At 37.7% G+C, this 26,836-nt stretch overlaps 1 protein-coding gene and 1 pseudogene across 2 annotated transcripts; both read right to left on the reverse strand.

Moving 5' to 3' along the window:
- Positions 1 to 1,315: 1,315 nt before the first annotated feature.
- Positions 1,316 to 7,579, reverse strand: LOC137137408 (E3 ubiquitin-protein ligase TRIM39-like). 2 transcript variants are annotated; one of them, XM_067523638.1, is made up of 10 exons: positions 7,561 to 7,579; positions 4,241 to 4,475; positions 3,758 to 4,136; positions 3,509 to 3,604; positions 3,180 to 3,413; positions 2,929 to 3,076; positions 2,815 to 2,841; positions 2,662 to 2,726; positions 2,329 to 2,445; positions 1,316 to 2,241 (listed from the first exon to the last, which is right to left on the reverse strand). In XM_067523638.1, exons 2-10 carry the CDS (start codon positions 4,465 to 4,467, stop codon positions 1,846 to 1,848), a joined length of 1,689 nt encoding a protein of 562 aa, XP_067379739.1. In that variant the 5' UTR covers positions 4,468 to 4,475; positions 7,561 to 7,579; the 3' UTR covers positions 1,316 to 1,845. The 2 variants fall into 2 exon arrangements, with proteins under 2 accessions (XP_067379739.1, XP_067379738.1); XM_067523637.1 differs by lacking the exon at positions 7,561 to 7,579 and adding an exon at positions 5,422 to 5,577.
- A 14,915-nt stretch (positions 7,580 to 22,494) lies between these two features.
- On the reverse strand, positions 22,495 to 25,462 carry LOC137137155 (E3 ubiquitin-protein ligase TRIM39-like; annotated as a pseudogene).
- Positions 25,463 to 26,836: the final 1,374 nt, after the last annotated feature.

Here is a 26,836-nt window from a genome sequence, read left to right on the forward strand (position 1 = left end):
GTCTCTCTGTCTCTCCAGCTCAACCACTTAACACCAACTGGACACTGCCACCTTACCTGCTTCACCATCAGACCACCAATCCAATCTTACCTGCTTAGCCTCTCCTCTCCCAGCTCACTACCATACCTGCTCAGTCACTCCTCCTCAGGTTCTCCACCTTACATATGTAATTTTTCCTGGCTTCCCTCTAATCATCTACTCAATGCTCCTTCGAGGCAACTTACCGTAAATTAGAGTGCCACCTACCTGTCCAGAGATATTCAGTCAAGCACCCTCCAGGCCTGGTCCCAATTGTCTCCACCCACCTCTGCTCATCCTTATTATTAAAATATTTATTTGTATTTAATCTATTGTACCTAGCTACTCACGCCTTTACAACCGCACTTTAAAAAAAGTAATATTATTAAAAGATTCCGAGAATCAGCATCACCATCAATGTATGAAAGTACATAGAGGTTTTAGAACAACATATGCTCCCATCAGGACAACGTGTCTTTCAGGGAAGGTCTTGCATATTTCACCAAGACAATGCTAAACCACATACTGCATCCATCACAACAGTACGGCTTCACAGGAGAAGAATCCGGGTGCTGAACTGCACTGCCTGCAGTCCAGACCTTTCACCAATAGAAAACATTTGGTGCATGTTTTATGATGTTAAACAATGCTACACAATAATAAATGTCTCCCTGTTCAATTTTTTAAAAATGTGTTGCTGCCATCAAATTGAAAATGAGTTAATATTTTCCATGAAATGGTACAATTTCACAGTTTCAACATCTGATATGTTGTTTATGTTGTACTGTGAATAAATTATGGGCCGAGGAGATTTGCAAATCATAGCATTGAAATGAGTTTAAAATTGAATGAATTTTTTTCAAAGCATAAATGATTTTTCTCCCAAAATATTAGTGAGTTACTGGGACTGTATGAGCTTTTGCCCTACAGTTAGGGAATACAATTCCAGTGGATCTTCGTCTGAGTCTGTGCCTGCTTTTAAATTAGGGCTGCATGTAGGTTTTTAAACTGTGCAGCACATTGTAACTTTGTTTTGTGCTATATAAATAAAGTTTTTTTTATTATGAGCATTATTTTATAATTTCTACAATCAAAGTGAAGTCATACATGAGACTGTTTAGTTCGTTTTAACTTTTTAAATCATTAAATGTGGAATCAGGCATCAGAAAATGAAAATGAACTTGAACCAATGAAATGAACCCCAGAAGATAAGAGGTAACGGATAATGGATGGATAAGTGTTTATGTCTCACAACCTGGCTCAACAGTATGGGACAAAGAAAGGAGGCCACAAGATGTTATTAATAATTCAACATATTTTTAATTGAGTGCATAAAGATTCATAAAGATGCATAAAGTTTGTGAACAAGTCAGTCTTGTATGCAATGTTTGACGGAAAGTGTAAAAGAGTGTGTCTACATGTAGACAAGACAAAAAGAGAACTTAGCAGGCAGGTTCAAGGGAGGAGCCTGAGCCGATCTTTAAGGCCTCCTTTATAGGAACCTCAACACAATTGACACAGGTGAACAGGATGCCTAAAACTCTTGTCTTCCTGGAAAACAAGGAAAAACACAGCCACCCCACATGGACAAAGACAGAACCCAGATCTGGCTTAGGCCATCACAATGTGTTTTTGAAGAGTAGGCTGGATGGGGCCACACTTGGTGGGGTGGGATTCCTAACCGGTGCCTTCTGCATCCCAACCTAATGCTCTACCACTGAGCCACCAGGCCCCCTCTATTGTATTATATGTTTAAACCAAACTACGTTCAAACACATACTTGAATAACAATAAAACATAGTTAACAGAATCTTTTACCATGAGACATCACACGGCTGATTTCATGGTTATGTTCTGTCTTTCCTTAACATCAAGAGGACAAATCACCAGAGGGGCTGCATTTTTTCCCTGGTCTTGAACACAGGGGTTAAAGTATGGGTAGACAGGCTCAGTGAAGGCACAACCGCTGTAAGTGTAAATGTGAGACTTTGCTTCGGCGTCATAAAAGGACACCAGACCTTCCTCGTAGTTCAGGAATACACCAACTTTCTGTGGGGGTTCCCGGAGTTGGAGGGTGATGGAGGGGCCAGCGCAGGCAGAGAGGCTGACGCCTTTGCGGCGGCATATTGCCCAGTAGCCGCTGTCAGGGCGAACTGTGATGGCCCCCTTCCTGTTGATGGACTCCCTGGCCAGGCCAAGATCCCAGTCTGTTTTATCCCCAACCTGCAACAAAACGTATTACATAATTAAAATGAATGATTTAAATAAGTGGACGAGATTAAACTGTGATTCATGCTTGTTAGCTCCTACCTGAACCACCCAGTAGTATCTTCCAGATGTGAAACTTTGTTTCCCCAAAACACAGACGCAGGAGTCAAACCGTTGAGTATTGTCTGGGACTGGGATCTTGTTCTTCTGGCAGCTCACCTGTAGGTCATTATATTTATCAATATTACCATCCTCTTCATCAGTGTAATCATTAGGATAATTAAGAACTTTGTTGTTGTCTTTGACAGGCTTATCATTTCTATAATATACTACTTTTTAGTGTTGGACTTAACGTGTTATATGTTTTTTAGCTCTGAAGCTGTGTTTATTTCATGTTAGTGTTATCTGGAATGATACAATCACACAGGTCAGTACCTTCTTTCTATCTGCAGACAGGAGCAGCCAGCCGGATGCAGTGTCAGGATCCAGAGTCACTTCAACTGTGGAAACAAAGAAATAAATGGTAAGTTAAATATGAACAGATTTTGATCAATGAAATAGGTAAAGAAAATATGTTTGTGAACATACCTGCATATTGATTCATCTTGTCTACCTCTGCAAAGAAGGACAAGAGTTCTTTTAGGGTTTTTCATAAAAACCTTTATCATCAGTTGTAAAGTCGATACATTGAGAATTTCTTACCTTCTTCAGACAGTTTGCTTTCAATCTTCCTACAGACGTCCACCAAATTAGAGACAGTTTTCCTCACTATCCCCACACAGTTATCAGAGGGGACTGTGATCTCAGACCACTCCCTAGTGGATGGGAGTCGACTCAGAGATGGGAAACTCTGAAATATGTTAAGACACATTTGTCAAGAGTTCAGATCTTCATGTTTTGACAGAGCACAGTACTGTTAGAGTTTTATTGGTTTTGTAGCTCATGTTTCTAACCTGCAGGACATGAAGAGGTTTCTGAGTGAGCTCCAGGTGCTGCAGCTCACTGTTCCTAATCTGCAGGTCGTTGATTTCCTGCTCCAGCTCTTTAAGCAGCCCCTCAGCTCTATTCTCAGCTTCTTCCTGCCTCTGTTTGAGCTCCTCAATGAGCAAGTCCAGGTGTGTCTGGATGGTGGTTATCAGCTTGGAGCAGACCTGAGAACTGCTCTGAATCTCTTCCTCTGTGACTTTCTGTAGATTAATAATATTAAACTTGATTAAAAAAAAGCAAACAAGAGCCAGACCTGACTTCTGAGAATGTATCAATACAACACTGCGGAACTTACTTTGCTCAAAACCACTAAATTTTCAATTTCCTCAATTTTTCGGAGTCTGCTCTGGATCATCTGTTGAATTTCAACTTTTGTCTCCATCAGATTAGTCTAGAAAATGTCACAAAACAAACAATTTTCATATTTGTACAAACAGAAAGCAGGTGAGAACAAATGGCTCTTAGAAGGTAGTACAATTACATTACTCAGGATATTCTTTTATCAAGAACCTTTACTGGATAAATAAAATAAACTTTTCCTAACCATGATGCGATTGCTCTCCTTCACCATGGGGACAGTTTTGTGGAGTTTGTGGTCCATCTTGATACAATTCTCACACACAGGTGTGTGATCCTGCTTGCAGAACCTTGTCAGTGGCTTGTTGTGGTTTCTGCAGAGGTGACTGCTGGAAAATGTGTCTGGATCCATCAGCCTGTGTCTTTGCAGTGCCGATTCCCTTAGGTGGGGTGTCAGGTGAATTTCACAATAAGAGGCCTGGCAGACGAGGCACGACTTGACTGATGCTGACTTGTACTCCTCACAGACATCACAGGGAACTTCATCTTCCTCTGAATCTAGGCATGTCTGGCTACCTGGTGACACAACAAAATCTCCCTTGTCTTTTGTTGTGGATGACAGTGACCTATGGATTAGATAGAAGTTACTTTGCGTTTCTCTATGGTCTCCCAGATTCTAGAAGAACCAAAACTCTAATAAAGTAAAACACACACACTGTTTAAAACAAACCTTGCTATGACTTCAATGATTTCAGCAAAAGCTCGGTTGATCCTGAGCTGTGGACGACTTTTGAAAACCTCTTTGCACAGAGGACACTCTGCCTTTTTCTTTGTATCCCAGTAACCTTCAATGCAGTCTAGGCAGAAGTTGTGTCCACAAGGGATGGACACCGGGTCTGTGTAGATGTCGAGACAGATGCAACACTTGAACTGCTCCTCCAGTGGAACGCAGGCCATGTTTCTGACTGGAAAAGAACAACAATATTTGACTTGATCCTTGCACACATACAAAATAAGGACTGATTGTGAAAAAGGAGTCAAAGTGTAATGTGCACTCACACGTCAAAGTTAGCTTTAAAAAAATATTCCATGCGGACAAAAGAAATTGCTCAGATGCCAAAGTCATTCATTCATATCTAAATACAAAAGACTTTGACAGGCATCTGACATTTGCTCATGTTCCTCACAATGTCACACAATGGTCTAAGCCAATCTTGAAATCTTCATTACCGTTGAAAACGATACATTTAATATCACTCGGCTACATTTTTTTATAGCGATGCGTGAAATGTAGAGTGATTTTATGTTTGTTTTGGATGCAGAAGTTTTTTCTACAACCAGCTGCTCTCTATATTCTCCAATTCACTGAAATTCTGTAATAATATGAAATATTTGGTAAATACTTCAAGCTACTTATTGGCCACTTAAGAAAAACAAACAACAAAGAAAATTCTGTTCAAAGACGACGAAAAGAACAAATGTTTGCATTCATTAAAAAATGACACGTCAGCATATTTGAAAAATTATCAAATAAAATATTGAGACCCAATGTGCAGAATAAAAACACTTGTGTTATTTTTTCCATAGTATATATTTTTATATATTATTCCTGATTTTAAGGAACAGTTTTTACCCGTTTTGTTTTGTTGTTTAAAATTGACAACTAAAATGCAAACACTTTGGCCTCAGCATTTTCAAACACCACAAATGAATATGAGCAATGCATCAAATTTTTAAAGAGTAAAAAAATCAATTCATTTAACTTCTGATCATCACATGATGTGCTAATTTGTCTAATGTGTCATTTATCAAGATATTTTAAATTTACTGAATTAAAGTTAAAGTAACAACTGCTTTGGCCTGCATTGATCTATTCTATTCACGTAGTGATGTAAATGAAAAACTTCCCACCTGTTTGAGTTGTCATGTTGTGTGTCCTGATCATTCTCATGAGGTGTAGCTTAAACATCAGATGCAGTGTGGAAAGATTTAAATAATCCCTATTTGTTGACAGGGGCAAAACTCAGACTATCTAACTCCTCCCTGCAGATCATTTCATGTCATTCTGGTTTTTCTGGTACATTGGCTTCAAATGATGATGGTGTTATTTAACATTTACCCAGATGTCAGGCAGCCAAGTTAAGATAAAGCAAAATGCAGCGAATGACTCTACAAAGGGACTGAAAGGTTGGGTACCTATGGTGCAACACTTCCACATATTTCATGAGCTTGAGCTTTATAGAACTTTGTTACCACTGACGGGGAAGGGATCTTTTTTGTTCAGACCTGAGCTACTTTAAAAAAAACAAACTTGGCAAGACTAAAAAAGAGACCCCAATTGTCAGGGGTCACCATATTGAATCATCTGGTACACACATTCATTTGGCAAAGGGGTTTATGCCGGATACATCTTTTCTAAAAACCAGTTGCAATGTTTTCATGATGTTGTGAATTACATGGTCAAAGTGTTGACAGCGGATTGATTGAAGTAATTCTTGTGATCACTGTACTGGACATGACTGCTGTACTAAAAACTATTAAAACCAGTTTGGGAAAACATCATTAAAAATAAACCAAACCTTTTACCTTTAAAAAGGCAGGGCATTTGGAAAATCTTTTTTAAACTCTTTCTGATTTTCTACTTTAAGCAATAGACTTTTTCTGATTGGCACATTGACTGACTTCAGACTGAGACTGAGACTGAAGTCTGTTTTTCACAGCAGCTTGAATTCTTGAATTTTTGAACACCAGTAATGTGACAGTGTTCTAGTTAACCTGTACACAGAGAACCTGCTCCCTGACACTAAGGCAGCTCTTTTATTATTTATTTGGATATTAAACCTATTAATTTCCTACATGTCTAAGGTTTGGCTCAGAAAGGAATATTAAAGCTGTAGAGACAGTATTTTTAAAGGGAAACCTCATTGATTTTATAAATCTGTCAACAGGTCTTTGTCAGTATTAAAAACTTTAAAGTATAATTGTAAAGGTTACAAAAGTAGAAAGTCAGTCTGGTCTGGAGACTTTGTTTTTAGCACCTTAATAATACTGAATCTGCAACTATTTATCTAATTGGGATATTTTATACATTTTGAATGACAAATGAGCAATATTTTCATACTGAAAGGAATAAATGAATAAAAAGAAATGTGAAGTAACACAATGGCAAACATGTGTCTGTCTTAACCTTTTTGACTGTTGTACAGGCATCAAACTCTACATTTGCTTTTAGTTACAAAAGAGAATCAAGCTGTTTGGTGAAAACGCACTTTCACACTTTGAAAAACATTTTTTGTGTACTTTTGTCAGGTCAACAAAAGTTTAAGCAAACTGAAAAACTAAGCATTTATGGATGATTAATTGATGATTTATTGAGGTCTTTATTGCATTTTAGAAAATTCTGGAAATGGGGTTAAGTGAAATTCAACACAGATAAACATAGACTACAATGAAAACAGGGCAGTTACAAAAGAACACTGACATACAGAAGGAATATAAAGGTTTATATGTGATGTGAACACTTGATTCTGTGTTGTGTTGTGTGTTCCTATCTGGAAAGAAGTTTATTTAAGCTGAAGGGGGGTCTAGTGTACTGTGTCAGAACAAGGTAAAAACCGCCCTCAGGGACCCTCATTGTCCAGGGCATTCTCTGTTCACGTGGTGGATCAATAAGACACCAGAATTTAGTAACAATCACAAGCAGCTCTATCATGTACTTTACATTTGTGCAACAATCAAAATTACGAAATACTTTTGATTGTCCACATGAATATTTTAACTGATGTTGGCTTCTGTCTGTTTATTGCATTTTGAAGTAGTATTGTCTAGTACTACTGCTGTTGTTGCTGGTTTTTACAATAACATGCAACAATTGTGCAAAAATCCACCCTGTTTAATACTATATCCGTTTTTTTTACTTATCATGTATCAGTCATCAGTTTTAGTGTGGATTTTTTTTATATTATCTACCACTAATATGTTTCCCTGTGAGACACACTTCACATAGCTTATTTTTTTGCATGCGCTGTACTTCATAAATGAGTCACGTACCTGAATTCTTGAAGAGGTTTTAAAAAACAACACCGACAACACAAACTTGGATCCAGCTGTGGTCTGTTGAATGGGGACATCCCTTCACTAAGAGAACACTGAGTACTTAGCTGTCTTCTTGTTATTTGGCGTCACTTGTCACAAAGACGAGGCTAAACTGCATTTTTTTGCAGACTATAATCAGCTCAGGACTCTCAGCTTTCACACTTGGTTGGAAATGTAAACCCAGTGTGTAAGTGAAAAATAATACTTATGAGAAAACGTCTGGCTGGATAACACAATTAAATGTGTTGTTGCCAGGTTATAATGTCAATTCTTGTAATTTGAAGGTAAAAGTGCATTTTTTATTTGGTGAACAATATTGAAATGGGCTTTTGTTAATATCTTTGGTAACTGACATTTGTAAATGTTCAATAATGTCAAAGTAGTAACGCTATATACACAAAGCTATATGTACATATAATGCATTCAAGCATTTCTTCAAAATTATCATATTACATACTATAAATAACAAGACGGTGTTTGGTGCCACTACTGAACTTCACTGCATTATAGTAGAAATAGTAGAAATACATATAATTGTAATTCAGTACTAACAAGTGCTGTACCACTTCACAGGAACGACTTTTTATACCCCCCCCCGAAAAAAAACAAAACATTAGTGTTAGAGAAAACAACTTCAGAGTAACATTACATTAGGAAACATCAATGGTCAGGGTTAGGCACAAACACTTCAGGGTACGGCTAAATTAAAAAACACTTTAACACACAAACACGGATAACAGCACACACGTACATCCTTAATATAGGAACCACGTGTGCCATATTGTGGAACAATCTTCAACGACGAATAAAACATCTCGCACTGGAGTCTAACTCAGACTTTTTCGCTTCCAATTTTACATCATTGATGTAGGTGTCAAGCACCGGGGTTTCCAATTAACTACACTGAAAGATTGGAACGTCAATCACCAACATGAAGGGGTATCTTAAGTGTCAACATGTAACCCAGAAGGGACTGCACAAAGCATTGCTTTTTAACACCTCAGTAATTACCACGGGCTGAAATAAATGTAGTGATAAAAACACTGTGAAAAGAAAATGTATTTGCAGTAAATACAGTGATTTGATTTGTTAAAAAAATAAAGATATTGCGATTTGTTGAGACATATGTGACATTTGCACTCACATACTGCTCTGCAAACAAAAACATACTTTCCAAGCAGCAAGAGAGCTGTTAAACAAGCATTTCTTCAATCTTTCAGATTGTTATCAAAGAACAATGCAAACACATTGACGTTCGCACCCGCATTTGCTGTTCCAATTGTCACGTCTCAAACGTATCATATTTCTTATTTTGCAGTTTTACGCTGGTCCTTGTGACATTCAGTCAAACTTGCATCTTTTGTTTTCTTTGTATTAACATCAGGTTTGTCCTTTAGTTCATTGTTCTTCTGTCACTTATTCTTACATGTTCCAGTTGTAGCTGGTTTCAGGTTCCTATTCAGCTCAGTACTCACCTTTCCTAAATTGCGTTGTTTCTGTACTTGTCCATTGCTCCTATTTGAACTGATTTTGATTCCTATGCTGTTACGAAGCTATGGTCTCCATTCTCACTTATGGCTACTCTCCGTGTCAATACACTTTTTTTCTTGTGTTTAATATCTACACTATTCACCTTCATGCTTGTTTAAGTAAAGACATTTAATGCTGAGGCCTAGTATTCTTTATTTTTATGTTTTAATTAAAATATATGTAAGTCAATTTTATCTATAAAGGCATTATTTATAAAGGCAAGTGCTTTACAATAACAGTAATCAAACAAAAGCCATAAAATAAACTTAAAACAGAAGACAAAAACACATAACAAAGCATTTAAATAATGCAAAAGCTAAACTACTTGCACATCTGAACAAATGGGTTGTAGCTGCTTTTTGAAGACATCAACAATATGTACAGATCATATCTTCAAAGGAAGAGAGTTCCAAAAGGTCGACTAACAAGCCCTGATCAGAGGATCTTGCAGTAGCTCTGTAATGTAGGCAGGAGATTGATCCTACATGGAACTCAATGAATTTTGAATTGGGTTCTGAAAACGGGAGCAACTATGTTGGGGTTCAGTGTCTTGCTCAAGGACACATTGACATGTGAATGGTTGACCCAGGGTTCAAACCAACAACCCTGGGGTTGGCGGACGACTGGCCTACCTCCTCCACCACAGTCACCTTATATTAAACGTAATAAAAGCATAGCTAATCTTTTCCTGCTTTGGACTGAATAAGCATGAGCTTAGACTCATAATCTGGACAGCAAATTACATATATATGTATTTAACATAGCACAAGTTAAATTAAGAAAATCTATGTATGTCTAAATATGCTGGTCTATTATATTAGTGTATATTAGTGTTGTTGTGAGTCTATGATAAAGAAAAGTGAAATGAAGAACAACAAGGAAAAGGCAATCAAACAAATGCCAACACAAATAGAATTTCTGCAGGAATGTTCAAAGGACTGCACATACATGACAGCAGACAGAAAGTGAAAAGGGCTGCGACATTGGACACATTCCATAGTTGATAAAGACAAGTGCAGACCAAGAAATGTACATGCTGTTCAAGGTGCAACACTAGGTCCATGAAACACCTAAGTAATGGAGGGAAGGTTAAACTTTATATGACGGAGAACCCAGACGTTCTTTTACCTTTACAGGAAAACCAAACAGGGCTGTGATGATTTATTTCTGTGCTTTGGGTTATTTGGTTTTTCTTCCCTCCTTTCAGGCTCCTCCACATACACAGCCTCTGTTTCCCTCTCACTTACACTTAGGCAGGTACACACTTAATGACAGCACAGCCAATTATGAATGTGATTTGGTTGTGACAACTGGTTGAACCTGGTTGGTCCTGGTCAGTGCCAGTCTAGCTCAGTCAGTTCTGACAGTCAGGAAAGAAAATCCTCACCTTTACATCCATGATTTTGCTGCTTTTATAATCTTTCGTTTTTTAGGCATAAATTCTGCCCACCCATCCATTATCTGTAGCCCCTTATCCTGTGTAGGGTCGCAGAGGGGCTGGAGCCTATCCCAGATGTCATAGGGCAGGAGGAGTAGACCCTGAAGAGGTCGCCAGTCTATCTCAGGGCCAGCACAGGGAGACATACACAGACTCTCACATTCATACTTATAGACAATTTAGAGTCACCATTTAATTTATTCAGAGAACTTTCTCTGCTAGTCTTCAGGTGTGTCCCCGGCTTTACTCACACCTGACCCCACTCTGCTGATTGCTCTCTCACTCATCTCATCTCACAAGGTGGGTTTTTGGACTGAGGCTTAGTTTATGTTCAGACTTTCTTTCTAGTGTACTTTGTTCACCAAGCTCAGGTTTAGCTAGTCTTCCTTTGTTTAGTTCTTGTTTAATATTCTTAGTTTCTTTAGTCATGCACTTGTTGGGCCTTTCTAGTTTCTGTTGTTTATTCCTGCTTTAGTCCTTCCAGTCATGCTTATGTTTAGCTTTCTAGTCTTCTGTCTTCTGTCGTTCAGGTTTCCTTGTTCCCTATGTTACTGTTATGATTCATGTTAGCTCATGTTTAGCTTTCCTATGTTCACTTTGTGACATTGTGGGGTGCTAGTCCATTTGTCCTCGGTCCAAAGGGAGACACCTTTGTTTTTGGGTCGGGTGTGGTTGCAGGGATGTATCTTTTAAAAGTAACCACCCAATCTGTTAAAAATAGTGCAGTACGTGCCATTGTGCAATCCTAGCTTCAAAAACACAACCCTAACTTGTTTTAAAGTCTGAAAGCACCAGAACACATTGAATCATTAAAACAACTCAAAACCAAACAATTAACCAGCAACCTTTTTTTCATCAATGCAATTAGCTTTTAGACAAAAATCCTGTTCTGTTTTTCAATTTCTGCAAAATTCTGTATGTCATACTCTATTCTCACAAAGTATTAGGGAATTTATCTATATTTTTCTGTTTTTTTCTGTTTTCTGGAGAATGTCTTACTAACAAAAGCACCAGTGTTACAGTATAAGGATTATGTGTTATTGTACAGTTTGGGAGATTCAGAAGTAGAGTAATTGCTTTTAGCTTAATAATTAATTAGTAATTTTGCTTTTTGGCTGCACCTTGGGCTGCATGCAAAAAGGTCAGTGCAGCGTAGGTCTAGTTCAGTAAATCTCAACTTTTAGCACACTCCACTTCTACTCGGTGTACTGCAGAGGTCTGTGCAAAGCCAGTACAGTGCACCACAATTAGAGTGCATGTACACACATTTTTCGATGACAGTGAAAGCTCACGTGGTGGGTAACGCACCCTGGAATGGCACCTTTGCTGTCATTGGTGTGTGAATGTGTGACTGAGGAGCCAATTGTAAAGCATTTTATCTAGTAGGGTAAAAAAGCACTATGTAAGTCATTAAATACACTTGGTTAATTTAAAATGATAATTAAAGAATTCATGAAGAAAACCTGCACCAAGGTTTTAGAAAGCTGCTTGATGTTTTACAGAGCAACAGCAGTATGTCTTATTAAAGTGACTCTTCACTGACATATGCATACGATTTTGCACATGTCATTCATTGTCAGCAGTATGTAAGTTTCTGATGTAGGTTGCGTGCATGAAATGCTTGGCCGCAAGACTGCTCAGAAAACACTGGAGCAGAGACACACATCCAGTCAGAGCAGATTGCTTGTTGTGTAACAGCTTTTTCAGAATCAACATGCAATGATTTAGTGGAATGTAGGACACCGGCAGCTGTGGAACCACACACCAGTCAACCACCTGAGAGACGCTGGGTTTATATAATCAGGTGCAGTTGCTAAGCAGGTTATTGGCCGTTTCTCAAGGTATTTACAGCAGTGGAATTAATATTTGGGAAACTGAATGCATCACTTTCAGAACTTTCAGAAACTGAAAACAATTAATATACTACAGTATTTAGTATTTAATAACTAACACATTAAAAAAGTAATTCAGTACTTGGTTCAGTAATGTAACAAACAAACTGGTGACAAAGGACTCATTTATGCATTTAACCTGCAAGTGCTTTTTTAAGCAGGTTTTTTCTTTAAAAAACAGCACTTTGTAGTACTAGTACTATTTAACAACTGTTTCGTCTAAATAAAAACTCAAAACAGAAGACAGTTTTTTCTTAAGAAAATAGTGCTGTACAGTACTATTACTATTTAACAGTACTAGTCCGTAAAACCAATACAGACAATATAAGAATGACACCTACAGAAAAAAATGTAGTAACTGCTACAGACAATTAGTAATGTGTTTGGTAAATACAATACTGCATGAGTAGCAGCATTATAGCAGTAAGGATGAGGTCAGCTGGTAATGAGTGTAATGGCCTGAGGAAATAAACGGTTTCTGTGTCTGGCAGATTTTGGCAGACAGATTTGATAAATACACAGTACAATAACAATCACACTTATACAATTAAATTATATTAATCACGGCACAAACAACACCAATGTAGGACTGAAGTACAGTTCGCCTGAAGCCAGTTGCTTTACAAAGTCACACAATTAGTGAAATGCAGATCCCCTGGGTGCAGTGAATGTGTTTGAAGCATTGTAGTATAAATACACCTGTAGACACCTAAATGAGCTTTGGCCATCAGACTAGACGCTACCTCTGGAAAAGAAACTGGGCCACAGTTGTGCGCACAGTTTGTAAATTAAGTTTGTAAACTTCCAAGGGGAGTTATTCTATTCTACACCCACTGCAATTGAAGAATCTTAAAAACTGATCTTTTAATGCTGAAATAGTATGTGCAATAACCCCTCACTATCTCACTCAGCATTTTTAATGTGCAACTGCTAATAAGCCATATTTGTATAGTATGCTACCAGTTCCTTGTTTATAGTTTTCACACTTTGATTGCAGTATTCAAAATGTATTAATTAGATTTTATTTTAGTTTTTACTTATTACATTTCTTGTTTTTTTTATATACTTCCTATCTTACTTTTTTTTACCTTTTATCTTTTGTTACTTGACTCCAAATGAGCTCTGCACAAGAATTCCTGTTTGGGAATTAAAATCTTGAATCTTTAATCTAATACAGCCATGTGAATGGAACCTACACAGTAAAGAAACAAGCTGCTTACTGGCTATGGGACCTGGCTGTGTTTAAATACTCTTATTTGCAGGCGTCATGGTAGCCTAAATTGCTAACTGGCAAATCAAAGGGAACGTCTAGCAGGACAGACAGCAAATGTATCAGTGATGCAGTGGACATCGAAAACCAGGGTTGCGGATCATATCAGCTTTACAGAGACCTTTTTTGTAGGTTTTGACATTTAGGCAAGGACACTTTTTCAATGTGAGTTACGGCACATGAGCATTTATGGTAAGACAGTGTTTTACTAAGGCAACTGCTATGTGGAGGTTAAGCAGGCTCCACCGGTTACGTTACTAGATGCTTTTCCATCATGTCATGACTCAGGGACCTTGAAAAAAAACACATATTGTGAAACATAATATTGTATGACACACTTAAGTTAGAGATAGCCTGCGGCAGACTACAAGCAGACCATGAGCTGCTACATTTAATTACAGTATGTTCAGTCCTTGATTCAGATAGTTTTGTAGTAAAGGCAACTTAACAGTAAACTTAACAGTGGGAACTAGCTACACACTGTAGATGCTGTAGCTGTTCGTGTCGTTATCTTGCTGCATGTTCCGTGTTCTATTCACCTCCAGTTCACAGATGGATACTTTGATAGTTTCCTGTAGAATTTACTTGTACAGGAAAGGTAAAGTGTGCAATATTTAGAAATGACAGACTGCAGCCATCTGAATGACCCCCAGACCCTGCCCCTTCCTTTCTAAGCATGAGACAAACTCAGAATTCATACCTCCATCAATGATGACCCTACGCCTTCCTTTGTAAGCATGACAGAAATTCAGAATTCATAGCTGCATCAATGATGACATTATCATGTTTCAAAGATGGGATGTGGTGTTCAAGCTGGAATGCAATGTTTGGTTGTAGTGAAGCAGAACGTTTCTCATTTCAACCTGAATGTCCTACTTTGGTCTCATTCAGTGGGGGAGCCAGACTTTTTTCATAGGCTTGGCCAGGCTGAGAACATTGTTCAATTTAGGGCGGCACAAAACAACTAGGTAATGTTATGTGCTTACAAGTAGATAGACAATAAGGTATTTTAAAGCTCTTTTCAATAGAACTGTCAACACAACATCGGATACACTTTTTACAAGTTATTCTATTTTCTTGGAAATAAATGAAAACAAAATTTTAAATATTAACAAAACAATGAAATGCAATTACAAGCAAAATCCCACAGTTTGACCAAACTATTAAAACAATTGTGAGAAGTGGTTGTTTTTCTCTGGGTTATACGTGCTCTGGTTGCCAAAACAAAAGATTTTATTAATTCAAAAAACAAATATTTTAGCTATATATACAGAGAGATTTAGATATAGATATATATTATATTATATATCACATATAGAAGTCAACACCAAAACTTTTCTATTGCTGTTCTTGAGCGTTTCATTTGGTACATCATAAAATGAAATTATTAATCATTAAACGTTTTCAAGCAGTGAAACAGAATTTTAATCATGAAGCAGCCACGGCAAATAATATTCATACACAAGTTGACTGTTGTGGCATCTTTATTAAAATTAGACCAGTTTAAATTATCACATGTATAAATTTAGCTAATTGTTAAATAGTTAACCCAACAAGATTATTTAACCGATCATATCTCGGTTCAGTTCGTTTTACCCAGTTTAAAGTTACATTCAGGTCACGGAGGTCAGTGCCGACTTTTTTAAAATTAGTCAACGTTGTTAATAAACCGTAAATACATTATATACGTAAATACAAAAACATTCACCTGACAACTGTTACTGATATCGTGAGTGCATTTTAAGACTCTCTAAAGACTTATTATTATCTGCAATTTAAAATATTGTGTTTTGAACAAAGAAACTGACCATCCTGCATAAGAAATGGTTCAAATCATTTTATGGTGGAGCAGATGAAAGTATTTAACTCCAGATAGCGAAATGAGGGACAGAGTATGATCAGATCATACAGACAACCAGTTACAAGGAACTGTGCATCCATCGTCAGCATTATTTACTTTTTTGATGTAGGTTGTGTGCATGAAATGCTTTGCCACAAGACTGCACATAAATGATTGGAGCAGAGACACGTAAGTAAGTTGCTTGTTGTGTAACAGCTTTTCCAAAATAAATATGCAAAGTTTATAGGAATGTAGAACACATGTTGCTGTGAAACCACACACCCATCAACCACCCGAGAGACGGTAAGTTACATAATCATGTGCAGTAGCTAAGCAGGTTATTAGCTGTTCTCAAAGTATTTACAGTAGTGGTATTAATATTTGGGAAACTGAGTGCATCACTTTCAGAGTTTGTAAACTGACACTAATAAATATATTACAGTATTTAGTTATTACCTGCACATTAAAAAAGTAATTACAGAACAAAGTTAACTTGCTCAGATTTGCTCCTGTTTGTGAAAGCAGGACTTGGTTCAGTAATGTAACAAACAAACTGGGCTGTGTTTGGAGCTGCTCATGGGTGACAAATGACTCATTCATGCATTCATACTGCAGGTGCTTTTTTAAGCAGGTTTTTTCTTTTAAAAAACTGTACTTTATAGTACTAGTACTAATTAATAATGGTTTAGTCTAAATAAAAACTCAAAAACAGAATAACCGCTGACAGAAACCGAATTCCACTCTGCAATGTTCTGTAGGGCAAATACTGATTATGAAAATGTACATTTCTAAACAACTAAACTACAAATGCAAATAAATGTTTGCAGGTGTGATAATTACACCCAGATTACATTTAATTTTAAACATTAAGATTTGTGGACATGTAACTGAAAGGTAAAGTGTACAATATATACAAATGACAGACTGCAGCCATTTGAATGACCCCCAGACCCTTCCCCTTCCTTCCAAGCATGAGAGAAACTTCAGATTTCTGAGAGTTTGTGTTCTTTGTGAGAGACCAGAGGGATTTTAGATTGTACAGAACTGTTATTTTATAATAGTGGATACTCAAAATCTGAATTGCACAAAGCCTGAGAGTCATTCATATGCATAATAACAAGTCTTGAATTTAATGGGCTGTATTTTTATGGAGGAAGATGAGTAAAAATCAAACCTGTTTTTAAGGTAAGACAGCCCAGTTCATATTTATGGCAGAATTAACAAATAATTCTGTTTAATGTTACTTGATAAGTAGACATGTCCTGCGCGATACCATGCAAAGAATAAATCACAATGAGTCCAATTAGTGGATTTACTACTTTGTAATGTGAATGGTGAACTTTTGTCAATTAATTCATCACGTTTATCATATTAGTTAATTGTTCTATTGTTATATTATTATCTATTGAATAGACTGACGAAAGCTTCCAGATAATGTACCATTATCTTACAGTATAACACCCAGTCTAATTACACCGTTACATTAGATAAGATTATTATTCTGACTGTATACAGAGAAATCACAGTTTCACATACAACATGTTTAATAAACTGGAAACAAGGCCGCATTCTTACTCTAACCTTAGCCATAAGTGCTTTTGTTGCCAAAACCCAATCACAGCCAGGACTCTGGAGTCAAAGTCAGGGTTGTAGCATGACAGTTCTGCACTTTATATACCCGCCACCCAATACTAAATTATTGCTTTATTTACTAAAAATATGTTGCATTGGAAAACAATGATCAATAATAAGACTGTTTAGGAGACAGGGTTGTGTAAGGTGTGGCCAAGTGGATTTGTGCTTCACAAACAAATGTGAAACAATGATAAAATAAAATTACCCATGACTGACTGCTTTGTTCTTGCTGAGGGCACTCCCTTTATGCATTGTAATAGAAATTTTTCCTCTTGGAAGAATTGTAGACAGAAATCAGCGTGAATGAACCATCTCAGTTTAATACATGCCGGCATGGAGAAGAACACATGGATGTTGAGTGTTGTTTCTGACTTGTATCTCTAAAACCCCTTCTATTTATACTTAAACCCAAGAAAGGAACCACCCTCACAAAACATAAATGAAGAAACCAGGTGCACGCAGTTGACAGTCATCACTCTTGTCCCTTTCTAGATTATCTGAAGATATCAGTAACGAAGTCAATAAAACCCTTTTATTACCCTCTTTTAGATCTTGCGACCCCAGGACTCACTATCTGCTACATTGCTTGGGCCTTGTAACAACAAAGTGCCTACTGTGATCTTAAGCAGTCCTCTAAACACGACACACCCTGTGACTTCTTGTCCTCTTTGTGACCTCTTCAATAAGCCCATCTTGGTTAATTGTTTGCTAATTATCTAACCATATGACTAAATTTACTTTCTTCCCTCACAGCATTCAGTCTCTAACACCCCTGACCCCTGCTGCCCTCTCTCTGCAACTTGACTCATGGATGGATGGAGTAGTCCTGCATGAGGTTTCCAACCTCATGCAGGACTGACATTGTGATTTTTTTTTTAGATTATATTAAAATACAAATACACACAGTGATAGAATATTTATAGAAATGTAGGATGAGGGAGAATTGTCGGGTGAATGGGGGGATTGCCCAGTGAGTGAACTGAGTGTATGTTGCAAAGCTCAATTTTACATCCTAGTTGCAAATTGATGCATTTAATTCACTCTTCATTGAAAAATGTTCATCTACAAACAATGTTGCTGTTTTGGTGCAAACAAAAGTCACACAAGACTCGAATCAAGAACAGGGTATCAAGTAGCAAAGCTTAGGAGATTTCACATGCTGTAGGTTGAGTTGAGATGGTGGCAGGTTTCTCCAATCTCATACAATGATAAACACAATACAGTGAAGTAAGCTGGATTACCAGCAGTACACAACTGAAAAAAAAAATCACATCCTTAGGTGGAGTCAAAAACAAACCACCAAACTTACATTGCAACACTTCATCTATCGACATTTCATCTCGTAGAACATAGAACTCTCGGAAATGAAACTTAACCTGAGAACAAACATGGCATTGTCTGCAAATGTGATGAACCATAAAGGTTGTACAATGCTTGGTATTTGTTTTTTACATAATACTGCTGCTGCACAACGGGTTCCTGATCCCACCCACATACTGTGTGTGAGGAATTCAGAGAAAAATCTCTGGGACTCTCCCTGTAAGTAGGTGATGTATTTTTTAACAATATACGCCACCTACTGAACGTTTGGATTCAATGCAGCTTCAGTTTTGTGAGAGAAGCCACAGAGATGCCAAAAACTGTATGACAAAAGTGATATTTTTTTCACAAACAAATAAATTTTTATATGATTGTCAAAGTTTTGCTTTATGTAGCAAAAATGCACATTTATAAATATTTAATCCTTATTGAAGGGAATCAGTTTAGTTATATTAGATTATCAATCTTTTAAAACTACTTATTTATTAATTAGCAAGTCACACATATAGTTATTCTAATATAATTGATCTCTGTGTTGTGTCACCAAAAAATTAAACATCAAATTGCTGAATATGAGTAATCCTCTAACCAATGATTGAATAAATATAGTGTATTATGCAGCAAGATGGTTCAACCTTAGCTGTGGCTGCTCAACATCAAGTTTGCATCCTTGATAAAACATTTCAATACCAAATCCAAGAAGTTGGGAATAAGAAGAATAAGAAGTTGGGAATGTAAAACAAAAATAAAAACAGGACGCAATGATTTGCAAATGTCATCAACCCATATTTTTTTCACAATAAAACATATACAACATATCAGATGTTAAAACTGTGAAATTTTACCATTTCATGGGAAATACTAGCTCATTTTGAATTTGATGGCAGCAACACATCTAAAAATAAAACTGTCTGTAAACATCTGGGAAGTGAGGAGACCAGTTGTTGGAGTTTTAGGAGAGAGGAATGTTGTCCCATTCTTGTCTGATGCAGGATTCAATCTGCAACAGCTTCTCCTGTGAAGCCCTGCTGTTGTGATGGATGCAGTATGTGTTTTAGCATTGTTTTGCTGAAATATGCAAGACTTCCCTGAAAGAGACGATGTCTGGATGGCAGCATATGTTGCTCTAAAACCTCTATGTAAGATCCAGTGCACACAGTTTTGACCTTTGTCTTTGTCTCTTGTGCAGATTCCTCCTGATTCTCTGAATCTTTTGATGATATTATATATTGTAGATGGTGAGATCTTTAAAGTCTTTGAAACTTTATGATTAGGAACATTTTTCTGGAATTGCTCCACATTTCTTTAGATGCAGTTTGTCACAGATTGGTGAACCTTTACATTCGCGGGGCATTTCCTAGTGTTACTGACAAGTTGTCAATTAATCTAATTAGTTGTCAAATGCTCCTCCATTTGTTTTTGATTTGCAGCAATTACTTTTCCACCCTTTTGTTGCCGCTGTTCCAACGTTTTTGAGATGTGTTGCAGGCATCAAATTCAAAATTAACTAATAATTTCCATGAAATGGTAAAATGTCTCAGTTTCAACATCTGATATGGGGGGTAGTATGGGAATATGGGTTAATGAGATTTGCAAATCATTGCATACTGTTTTGATTAGGTTTTACACACGGCCATCTTCTTTGGAATTAGGGTTGTAGTTAGCATGTAATGACAGGCTACTACTGGCTGCTGCTTTTAGACTGATTGACTAACTGTAGCCATGAATATAACTAGGTTGTGTCACCATTTCCAAGGAAAATAGCATCCTGAAATTTCTGACAACACCACACTTATTAGAATTTTTACTGGCAATGACAGCGTACACAAGTGAGGTGGTAAGTCTGCGGAAATGGCGTGAGGAGAACATTCTCACCCTCTAAACAGACAAGACCAAGGAAGTTACTGACATGACAAAAGAGAAGTGAACTTATTGGCCACTGATCATCTATGGGCTTGAGGTCAAGAGGTGAGTAGCTTCAACCTCCAGGCATCTACAAAAGCAATGACCTCAACTGATCACCTGTTATTAGATTGCTACACTGGCCCTAAAACCATTTAATATTACTGTGAAACACAGATCCTTAACGTACAATAAACACACAACTATGACCCCTAGGGGGCTCCATACAAACTTAATGGCTGCATTATTTTAGCAGCTTTTTAACCACACTAGTACTTGCAATGATCTAAATGAGTGCAGATCAACCAATAATACTGAAAGATTGTTGTTCATCTGCAAAGACTCGCAATAATATATAAGTAGTCCCACATACTGTGTGAGATATAAAAAAAATTTGAGAGATAAGGTTTTGTAATGAAGGGCATAATTGTATGTAAGTTGTGTATGTAAGAACTGTAAAAAGATACTGCTTCCAATAAAAAGCAATAATGTTATAAGAGTAATAATGTAATTAATATCTTTCTTTAACTGTATCACATTATGACAGAGAAGGCTGCAAAAACATTTAGAGTCCACCCGTTGTCCATCAGTTGTTCAGCCTGCAGGCTTAACGGGTGAACATCAAGCTGGGACATTAAGCTGGGATGCAAAAGTCTCCTGTTCTAAATCCCCGTCCTTGAGTGATTGCTCGGTGGGTGCTGCCTGTGGCTGCAGGTCAGCCACTATTTAAAGCAGCCAGTCCCACGTGCTCGGCCTATTCTTTATACCTCACCTGTGTCTGTTTTCCTCGCTGCCTCTTCAGCTGTAAATGTAGGTTTTTGGAATTGTTGGAGACACTGTATCTGCCTGTGTTCTCCTTGTTGTCTTGTTCACACCACACTTGTGTGACAGAATTACTGTTAAATTCTTTGACACGTGGGCTTTAAAGACTATTAAAGAGCAAAAATACCAAAACTAGACTAAGACTCCCATCTTCTCAGTGATGCTTTTGTTCATATGTCAGTCATTTAAATTTATGTTGATAATTTTGAGCAAGCAATCATTTCAAAATGCCAGATTCATGTTTAATGCACATTTACAGTAGTTTAATACAAGTGTCAGATTGGCCTCCAATAAGATACAAAACACACAAAACACAAAAATGTGGCTGGCTTTTCCTCTTTACACCTGTGAAGCCAGGATCCCTCAACACTGTACCACTCATATCAGGTCTTGTTTATGTAACCCCTGCCTCTGCCCTCAAGTCTCTCTGTCTCTCCAGCTCAACCACTTAACACCAACTGGAAGCTGTCACCTTACCTGCTTCACCATCAGACCACCAATCCAATCTTACCTGCTTAGCCTCTCCTCTCCCAGCTAACTACCATACCTGCTCAGTCACTCCTCTTCAGGTTCTCCACCTTACATATGTAATTTTCCCTGGCTTCCCTCTAATCATCTACTCAATGCTCCTTCGAGGCAACTTATCGTAAATTAGAGTGCCACCTACCTGTCCAGAGATATTCAATAATAATTCAACATATTATTAATTGAGTGCATAAAGATTAATAAAGATGCATAAAGTTTGTGAACAAGTCAGTGTTGTATGCAATGTTGGACGGTAAGTGTAAAAGAGAACTTAGCAGGCAGGTTCAAGGGAGGAGCCTGAGCCGATCTTTAAGGCCTCCTTTATAGGAACCTCAACACAATTGACACAGGTGAACAAGATGCCTAAACTCTTGTCTTCCTGGAAAACAAGGAAAAACACAATCACCCCACATGGACAAAGACAGAACCCAGATCTGGCTTGGGCCATCACAATGTGTTTTTAAAGAGTATATTCAAAACAATAAAAAGAGAAAAATCAAAAAGTTAAAAATCTTTGTAAATTTTTTAATTTCAGTTTTAATTGTTTTTTTCCATTCTCATGTTAAACATCTCCTTTTGATTTTCAGACATTGATGAAAGCCTGGAAGACCCTCAATATTAGTTAAAATTTTTTTATAATAAACAGTTCACATGAATAATGCACTGCCATCTTATAGTCACGACTTCTTCACAGTCTTGAACAAATTAAAAATAACTTAGTGTTAGCCTGTCAAAGGCCAGTGTGCCTCTAATACTGTAAGATTGCTTTAAATATTTATTGTATTCCAATACATCAACGGCTTTCGGCTTGTCTCTTCAGGAGTCGCCATGGTGGAACATGTTCCTCACATTGATTTGGCATGTGTTTTTACACCGGATACCCTTCCTGCTGCAACCCTCCCATTTTTGTCCGGGATCAGGACTGGCACCAAGGTTGCTATTGGTGGCTGGGTGGGGCCACACTTGGCGGGGTGGGATTGCAAACCAGTGCCTTCTGCATCCCAACCTAATGCTCTACCACTGAGCCACCAGGCCCCCTCTATTGTATTATATGTTTAAACCAAACTACGTTCAAACACATACTTGAATAACAATAAAACATAGTTAACAGAATCTTTTACCATGAGACATCACACGGCTGATTTCATGGTTATGTTCTGTCTTTCCTTAACATCAAGAGGACAAATCACCAGAGGGGCTGCATTTTTTCCCTGGTCTTGAACACAGGGGTTAAAGTATGGGTAGACAGGCTCAGTGAAGGCACAACCGCTGTAAGTGTAAATGTGAGACTTTGCTTCGGCGTCATAAAAGGACACCAGACCTTCCTCGTAGTTCAGGAATACACCAACTTTCTGTGGGGGTTCCCGGAGTTGGAGGGTGATGGAGGGGCCAGCGCAGGCAGAGAGGCTGACGCCTTTGCGGCGGCATATTGCCCAGTAGCCGCTGTCAGGGCGAACTGTGATGGCCCCCTTCCTGTTGATGGACTCCCTGGCCAGGCCAAGATCCCAGTCTGTTTTATCCCCAACCTGCAACAAAACGTATTACATAATTAAAATGAATGATTTAAATAAGTGGACGAGATTAAACTGTGATTCATGCTTGTTAGCTCCTACCTGAACCACCCAGTAGTATCTTCCAGATGTGAAACTTTGTTTCCCCAAAACACAGACGCAGGAGTCAAACCGTTGAGTATTGTTTGGGACTGGGATCTTGTTCTTCTGGCAGCTCACCTGTAGGTCATTATATTTATCAATATTACCATCCTCTTCATCAGTGTAATCATTAGGATTATTAAGAACTTTGTTGTTGTCTTTGACAGGCTTATTATTTCTATAATATACTACTTTTTAGTGTTGGACTTAACGTGTTATATGTTTTTTAGCTCTGAGGCTGTGTTTATTTCATGTTAGTGTTATCTGGAATGATACAATCACACAGGTCAGTACCTTCTTTCTATCTGCAGACAGGAGCAGCCAGCCGGATGCAGTGTCAGGATCCAGAGTCACTTCAACTGTGGAAACAAAGAAATAAATGGTAAGTTAAATATGAACAGATTTTGATCAGTGAAATAGGTAAAGAAAATATGTTTGTGAACATACCTGCATATTGATTCATCTTGTCTACCTCTGCAAAGAAGGACAAGAGTTCTTTTAGGGTTTTTCATAAAAACCTTTATCATCAGTTGTGAAGTCGATACACTGAGAATTTCTTACCTTCTTCAGACAGTTTTTTTTTCAATCTTCCTACAGACGTCCACCAAATTAGAGACAGTTTTCCTCACTATCCCCACACAGTTATCAGAAGGTACTGTGATTTCAGACCACTCCCTAGTGGATGGGAGTCGACTCAGAGATGGGAAACTCTGAAATATGTTAAGACACATTTGTCAAGAGTCCAGATCTGAGCACAGTACTGTTAGAGTTTTATTGGTTTTGTAGCTCATGTTTCTAACCTGCAGGACATGAAGAGGTTTCTGAGTGAGCTCCAGGTGCTGCAGCTCACTGTTCCTAATCTGCAGGTCGTTGATTTCCTCCTCCAGCTCTTTAAGCAGCCCCTCAGCTATATTTTCAGCTTCTTCCTGCCTCTGTTTGAGCTCCTCAATGAGCAAGTCCAGGTGTGTCTGGATGGTGGTTATCAGCTTGGAGCAGACCTGAGAACTGCTCTGAATCTCTTCCTCTGTGACTTTCTGTAGATTGAGAAAATTAAACTTGATTAAAAAAAAGCAAACAACAGCCAGACCTGACTTCTGAGAATGTATCAATACAACACTGCAGAACTTACATTGCTCAAAACCACTAAATTTTCGATTTCCTCCATTTTTCTGAGTCTGGTTTGGATCATCTGTTGAATTTCAACTTTTGTCTCCTTCAGATTAGTCTAGAAAATGTCAGAAAACAAACAATTTTCATATTTGTACAAACAGAAAGCAGGGGAGAACAAATGGCTCTTAGAAGGTAGTACAATTACATTACTCAGGATATTCTTTTATCAAGAACCTTTACTGGATAAATAAAATAAACTTTTCCTAACCTTAATGCGATTGCTCTCCTTCATTATGGGGACAGTTTTGTGGAGTTTGTGGTCCATCTTAATACAATTCTCACACACAGGTGTGTGATCCTGCTTGCAGAACCTTGTCAGTGGCTTGTTGTGGTTTCTGCAGAGGTGACTGCTGGAAAATGTGTCTGGATCCATCAGCCTGTGTCTTTGCAGTGCCGATTCCCTTAGGTGGGGTGTCAGGTGAATTTCACAATAAGAGGCCTGGCAGACGAGGCACGACTTGACTGATGCTGACTTGTACTCCTCACAGACATCACAGGGAACTTCATCTTCCTCTGAATCTAGGCATGTCTGGCTACCTGGTGACACAACAAAATCTCCCTTGACTTTTGTTGTGGATGACAGTGACCTATGGATTAGATAGAAGTTATTTTGCGTTTCTCTATGGTCTCCCAGATTCTCCCAGAACCAAAACTCTAATAAAGTAAAAAGCACACACTGTTTAAAACATACTTTTTTATGACTTCAATGATTTCAGCAAAAGCTCGGTTGATCCTGAGCTGTGGACGACTTTTGAAAACCTCTTTGCACAGAGGACACTCTGCCTTTTTCTTTGTATGCCAGTAACCTTCAATGCAGTCCAGGCAGAAGTTGTGTCCACAAGGGATGGACACCGGGTCTGTAGATAGATAATAGATTAATTAGTGACAATAATAACACACATGGGTATTATTCCATATTACAATGTGTCCTCTAATCATCAGACAAATCATTCCTTAATGTTAAAATCAGTAGAGATGGGCATGAAAAGGTATCTGAATGAATGGGTAATAGTTTGATTTGAAAATAATGTGTGAAAACATTAAAAGTTGAAATGTCATAGATTGTTATCAGGATCCACCTCTGAAGCTTTGTTCAATTGTGTCAGAATTGAAACCTAAGTATGACCATGATTCATTTTTTCTCTTGTGTCCGCTCTGAAGTCACATTTCCAAAATAGTCAACACACAAGCTGAAACAGAAGCTCACTGCCCAAAATGACACTTTTGTGTGTAAAAAACAAAACAATATAGACCTCAGATAAAGTCTGACTAATGTACTGTACAGGTACACACTGACCACATCCAGTGTGGTTAAAAGTAGACTCACCACACACATCCAGATACAATAATTAGACTTGTGAAACAGTAAGTTGTTTTAAATGAATCACTAGTACTGAACATGATGAAATGGGAGATGAGGACATTCACTGACTCATAGTGCACAATGTAATGTAAAATCAATACACAACTCTAGTTTTATGTGGTTAATGTGAACTTTAACCAGGCTACAGACATGAGCTTTATAGCTTCATATATCATGAGCTTGAGCTTTATAGAACTTGGTTACCTCTGACTGGCGAGGGATCTATTTTTTGTTCAGACCTGAGCTACTTTAAAAAAAAAAAAACTTGGCAAGACTAAAAAAGAGACCCCAATTGTCAGGGGTCAGCATATTAAATCATCTGGTACACACATTCATTTGGCAAAGGGGTTTATGAAGGATACATCTTTTCTAAAAACAAGCTGCAATATTTTCATGATGTTGTGAATTACATGGTCAAAGTGTTGACAGTGGATTGATTAAAGTAATTGTTTTTTGGGTAAACAAAAGTTTAAGCAAACTGAAAAATTCAGGATTTATGGATGTTTAATTGAAGATTTATTGAGGTCTTTATTGCATTTTAGAAAATTCTGGAAATGGGGTTAAGTGAAATTCAACACAGATAAACATAGACTACAATGAAAACAGGGCAGTTACAAAAGAACACTGACATACAGAAGGAATATAAAGGTTTATATGTGATGTGAACACTTGATTCTGTGTTGTGTTGTGTGTTCCTATCTGGAAAGAAGTTTATTTAAGCTGAAGGGGGGTCTAGTGTACTGTGTCAGAACAAGGTAAAAACCGCCCTCAGGGACCCTCATTGTCCAGGGCATTCTCTGTTCACGTGGTGGATCAATAAGACACCAGAATTTAGTAACAATCACAAGCAGCTCTATCATGTACTTTACATT

Source organism: Channa argus, chromosome 12 (genome assembly GCF_033026475.1).
Source record: "Channa argus isolate prfri chromosome 12, Channa argus male v1.0, whole genome shotgun sequence".
Classification (NCBI taxonomy): Eukaryota; Metazoa; Chordata; class Actinopteri; order Anabantiformes; family Channidae; genus Channa; species Channa argus.

Coding starts and splice junctions, on each gene's coding strand:
- LOC137137408 (XM_067523637.1), bottom strand. CDS start 5,479: ATGTTTAAGCTACACCTCATGAGAATGATCAGGACACACAACATGACA. Junction 3,414..3,508: donor ATTTAGTGGTTTTGAGCAAA/GTAAGTTCCGCA, acceptor ATTAATCTACAG/AAAGTCACAGAGGAAGAGAT. Junction 2,842..2,928: donor AAGCAAACTGTCTGAAGAAG/GTAAGAAATTCT, acceptor CCTTCTTTGCAG/AGGTAGACAAGATGAATCAA.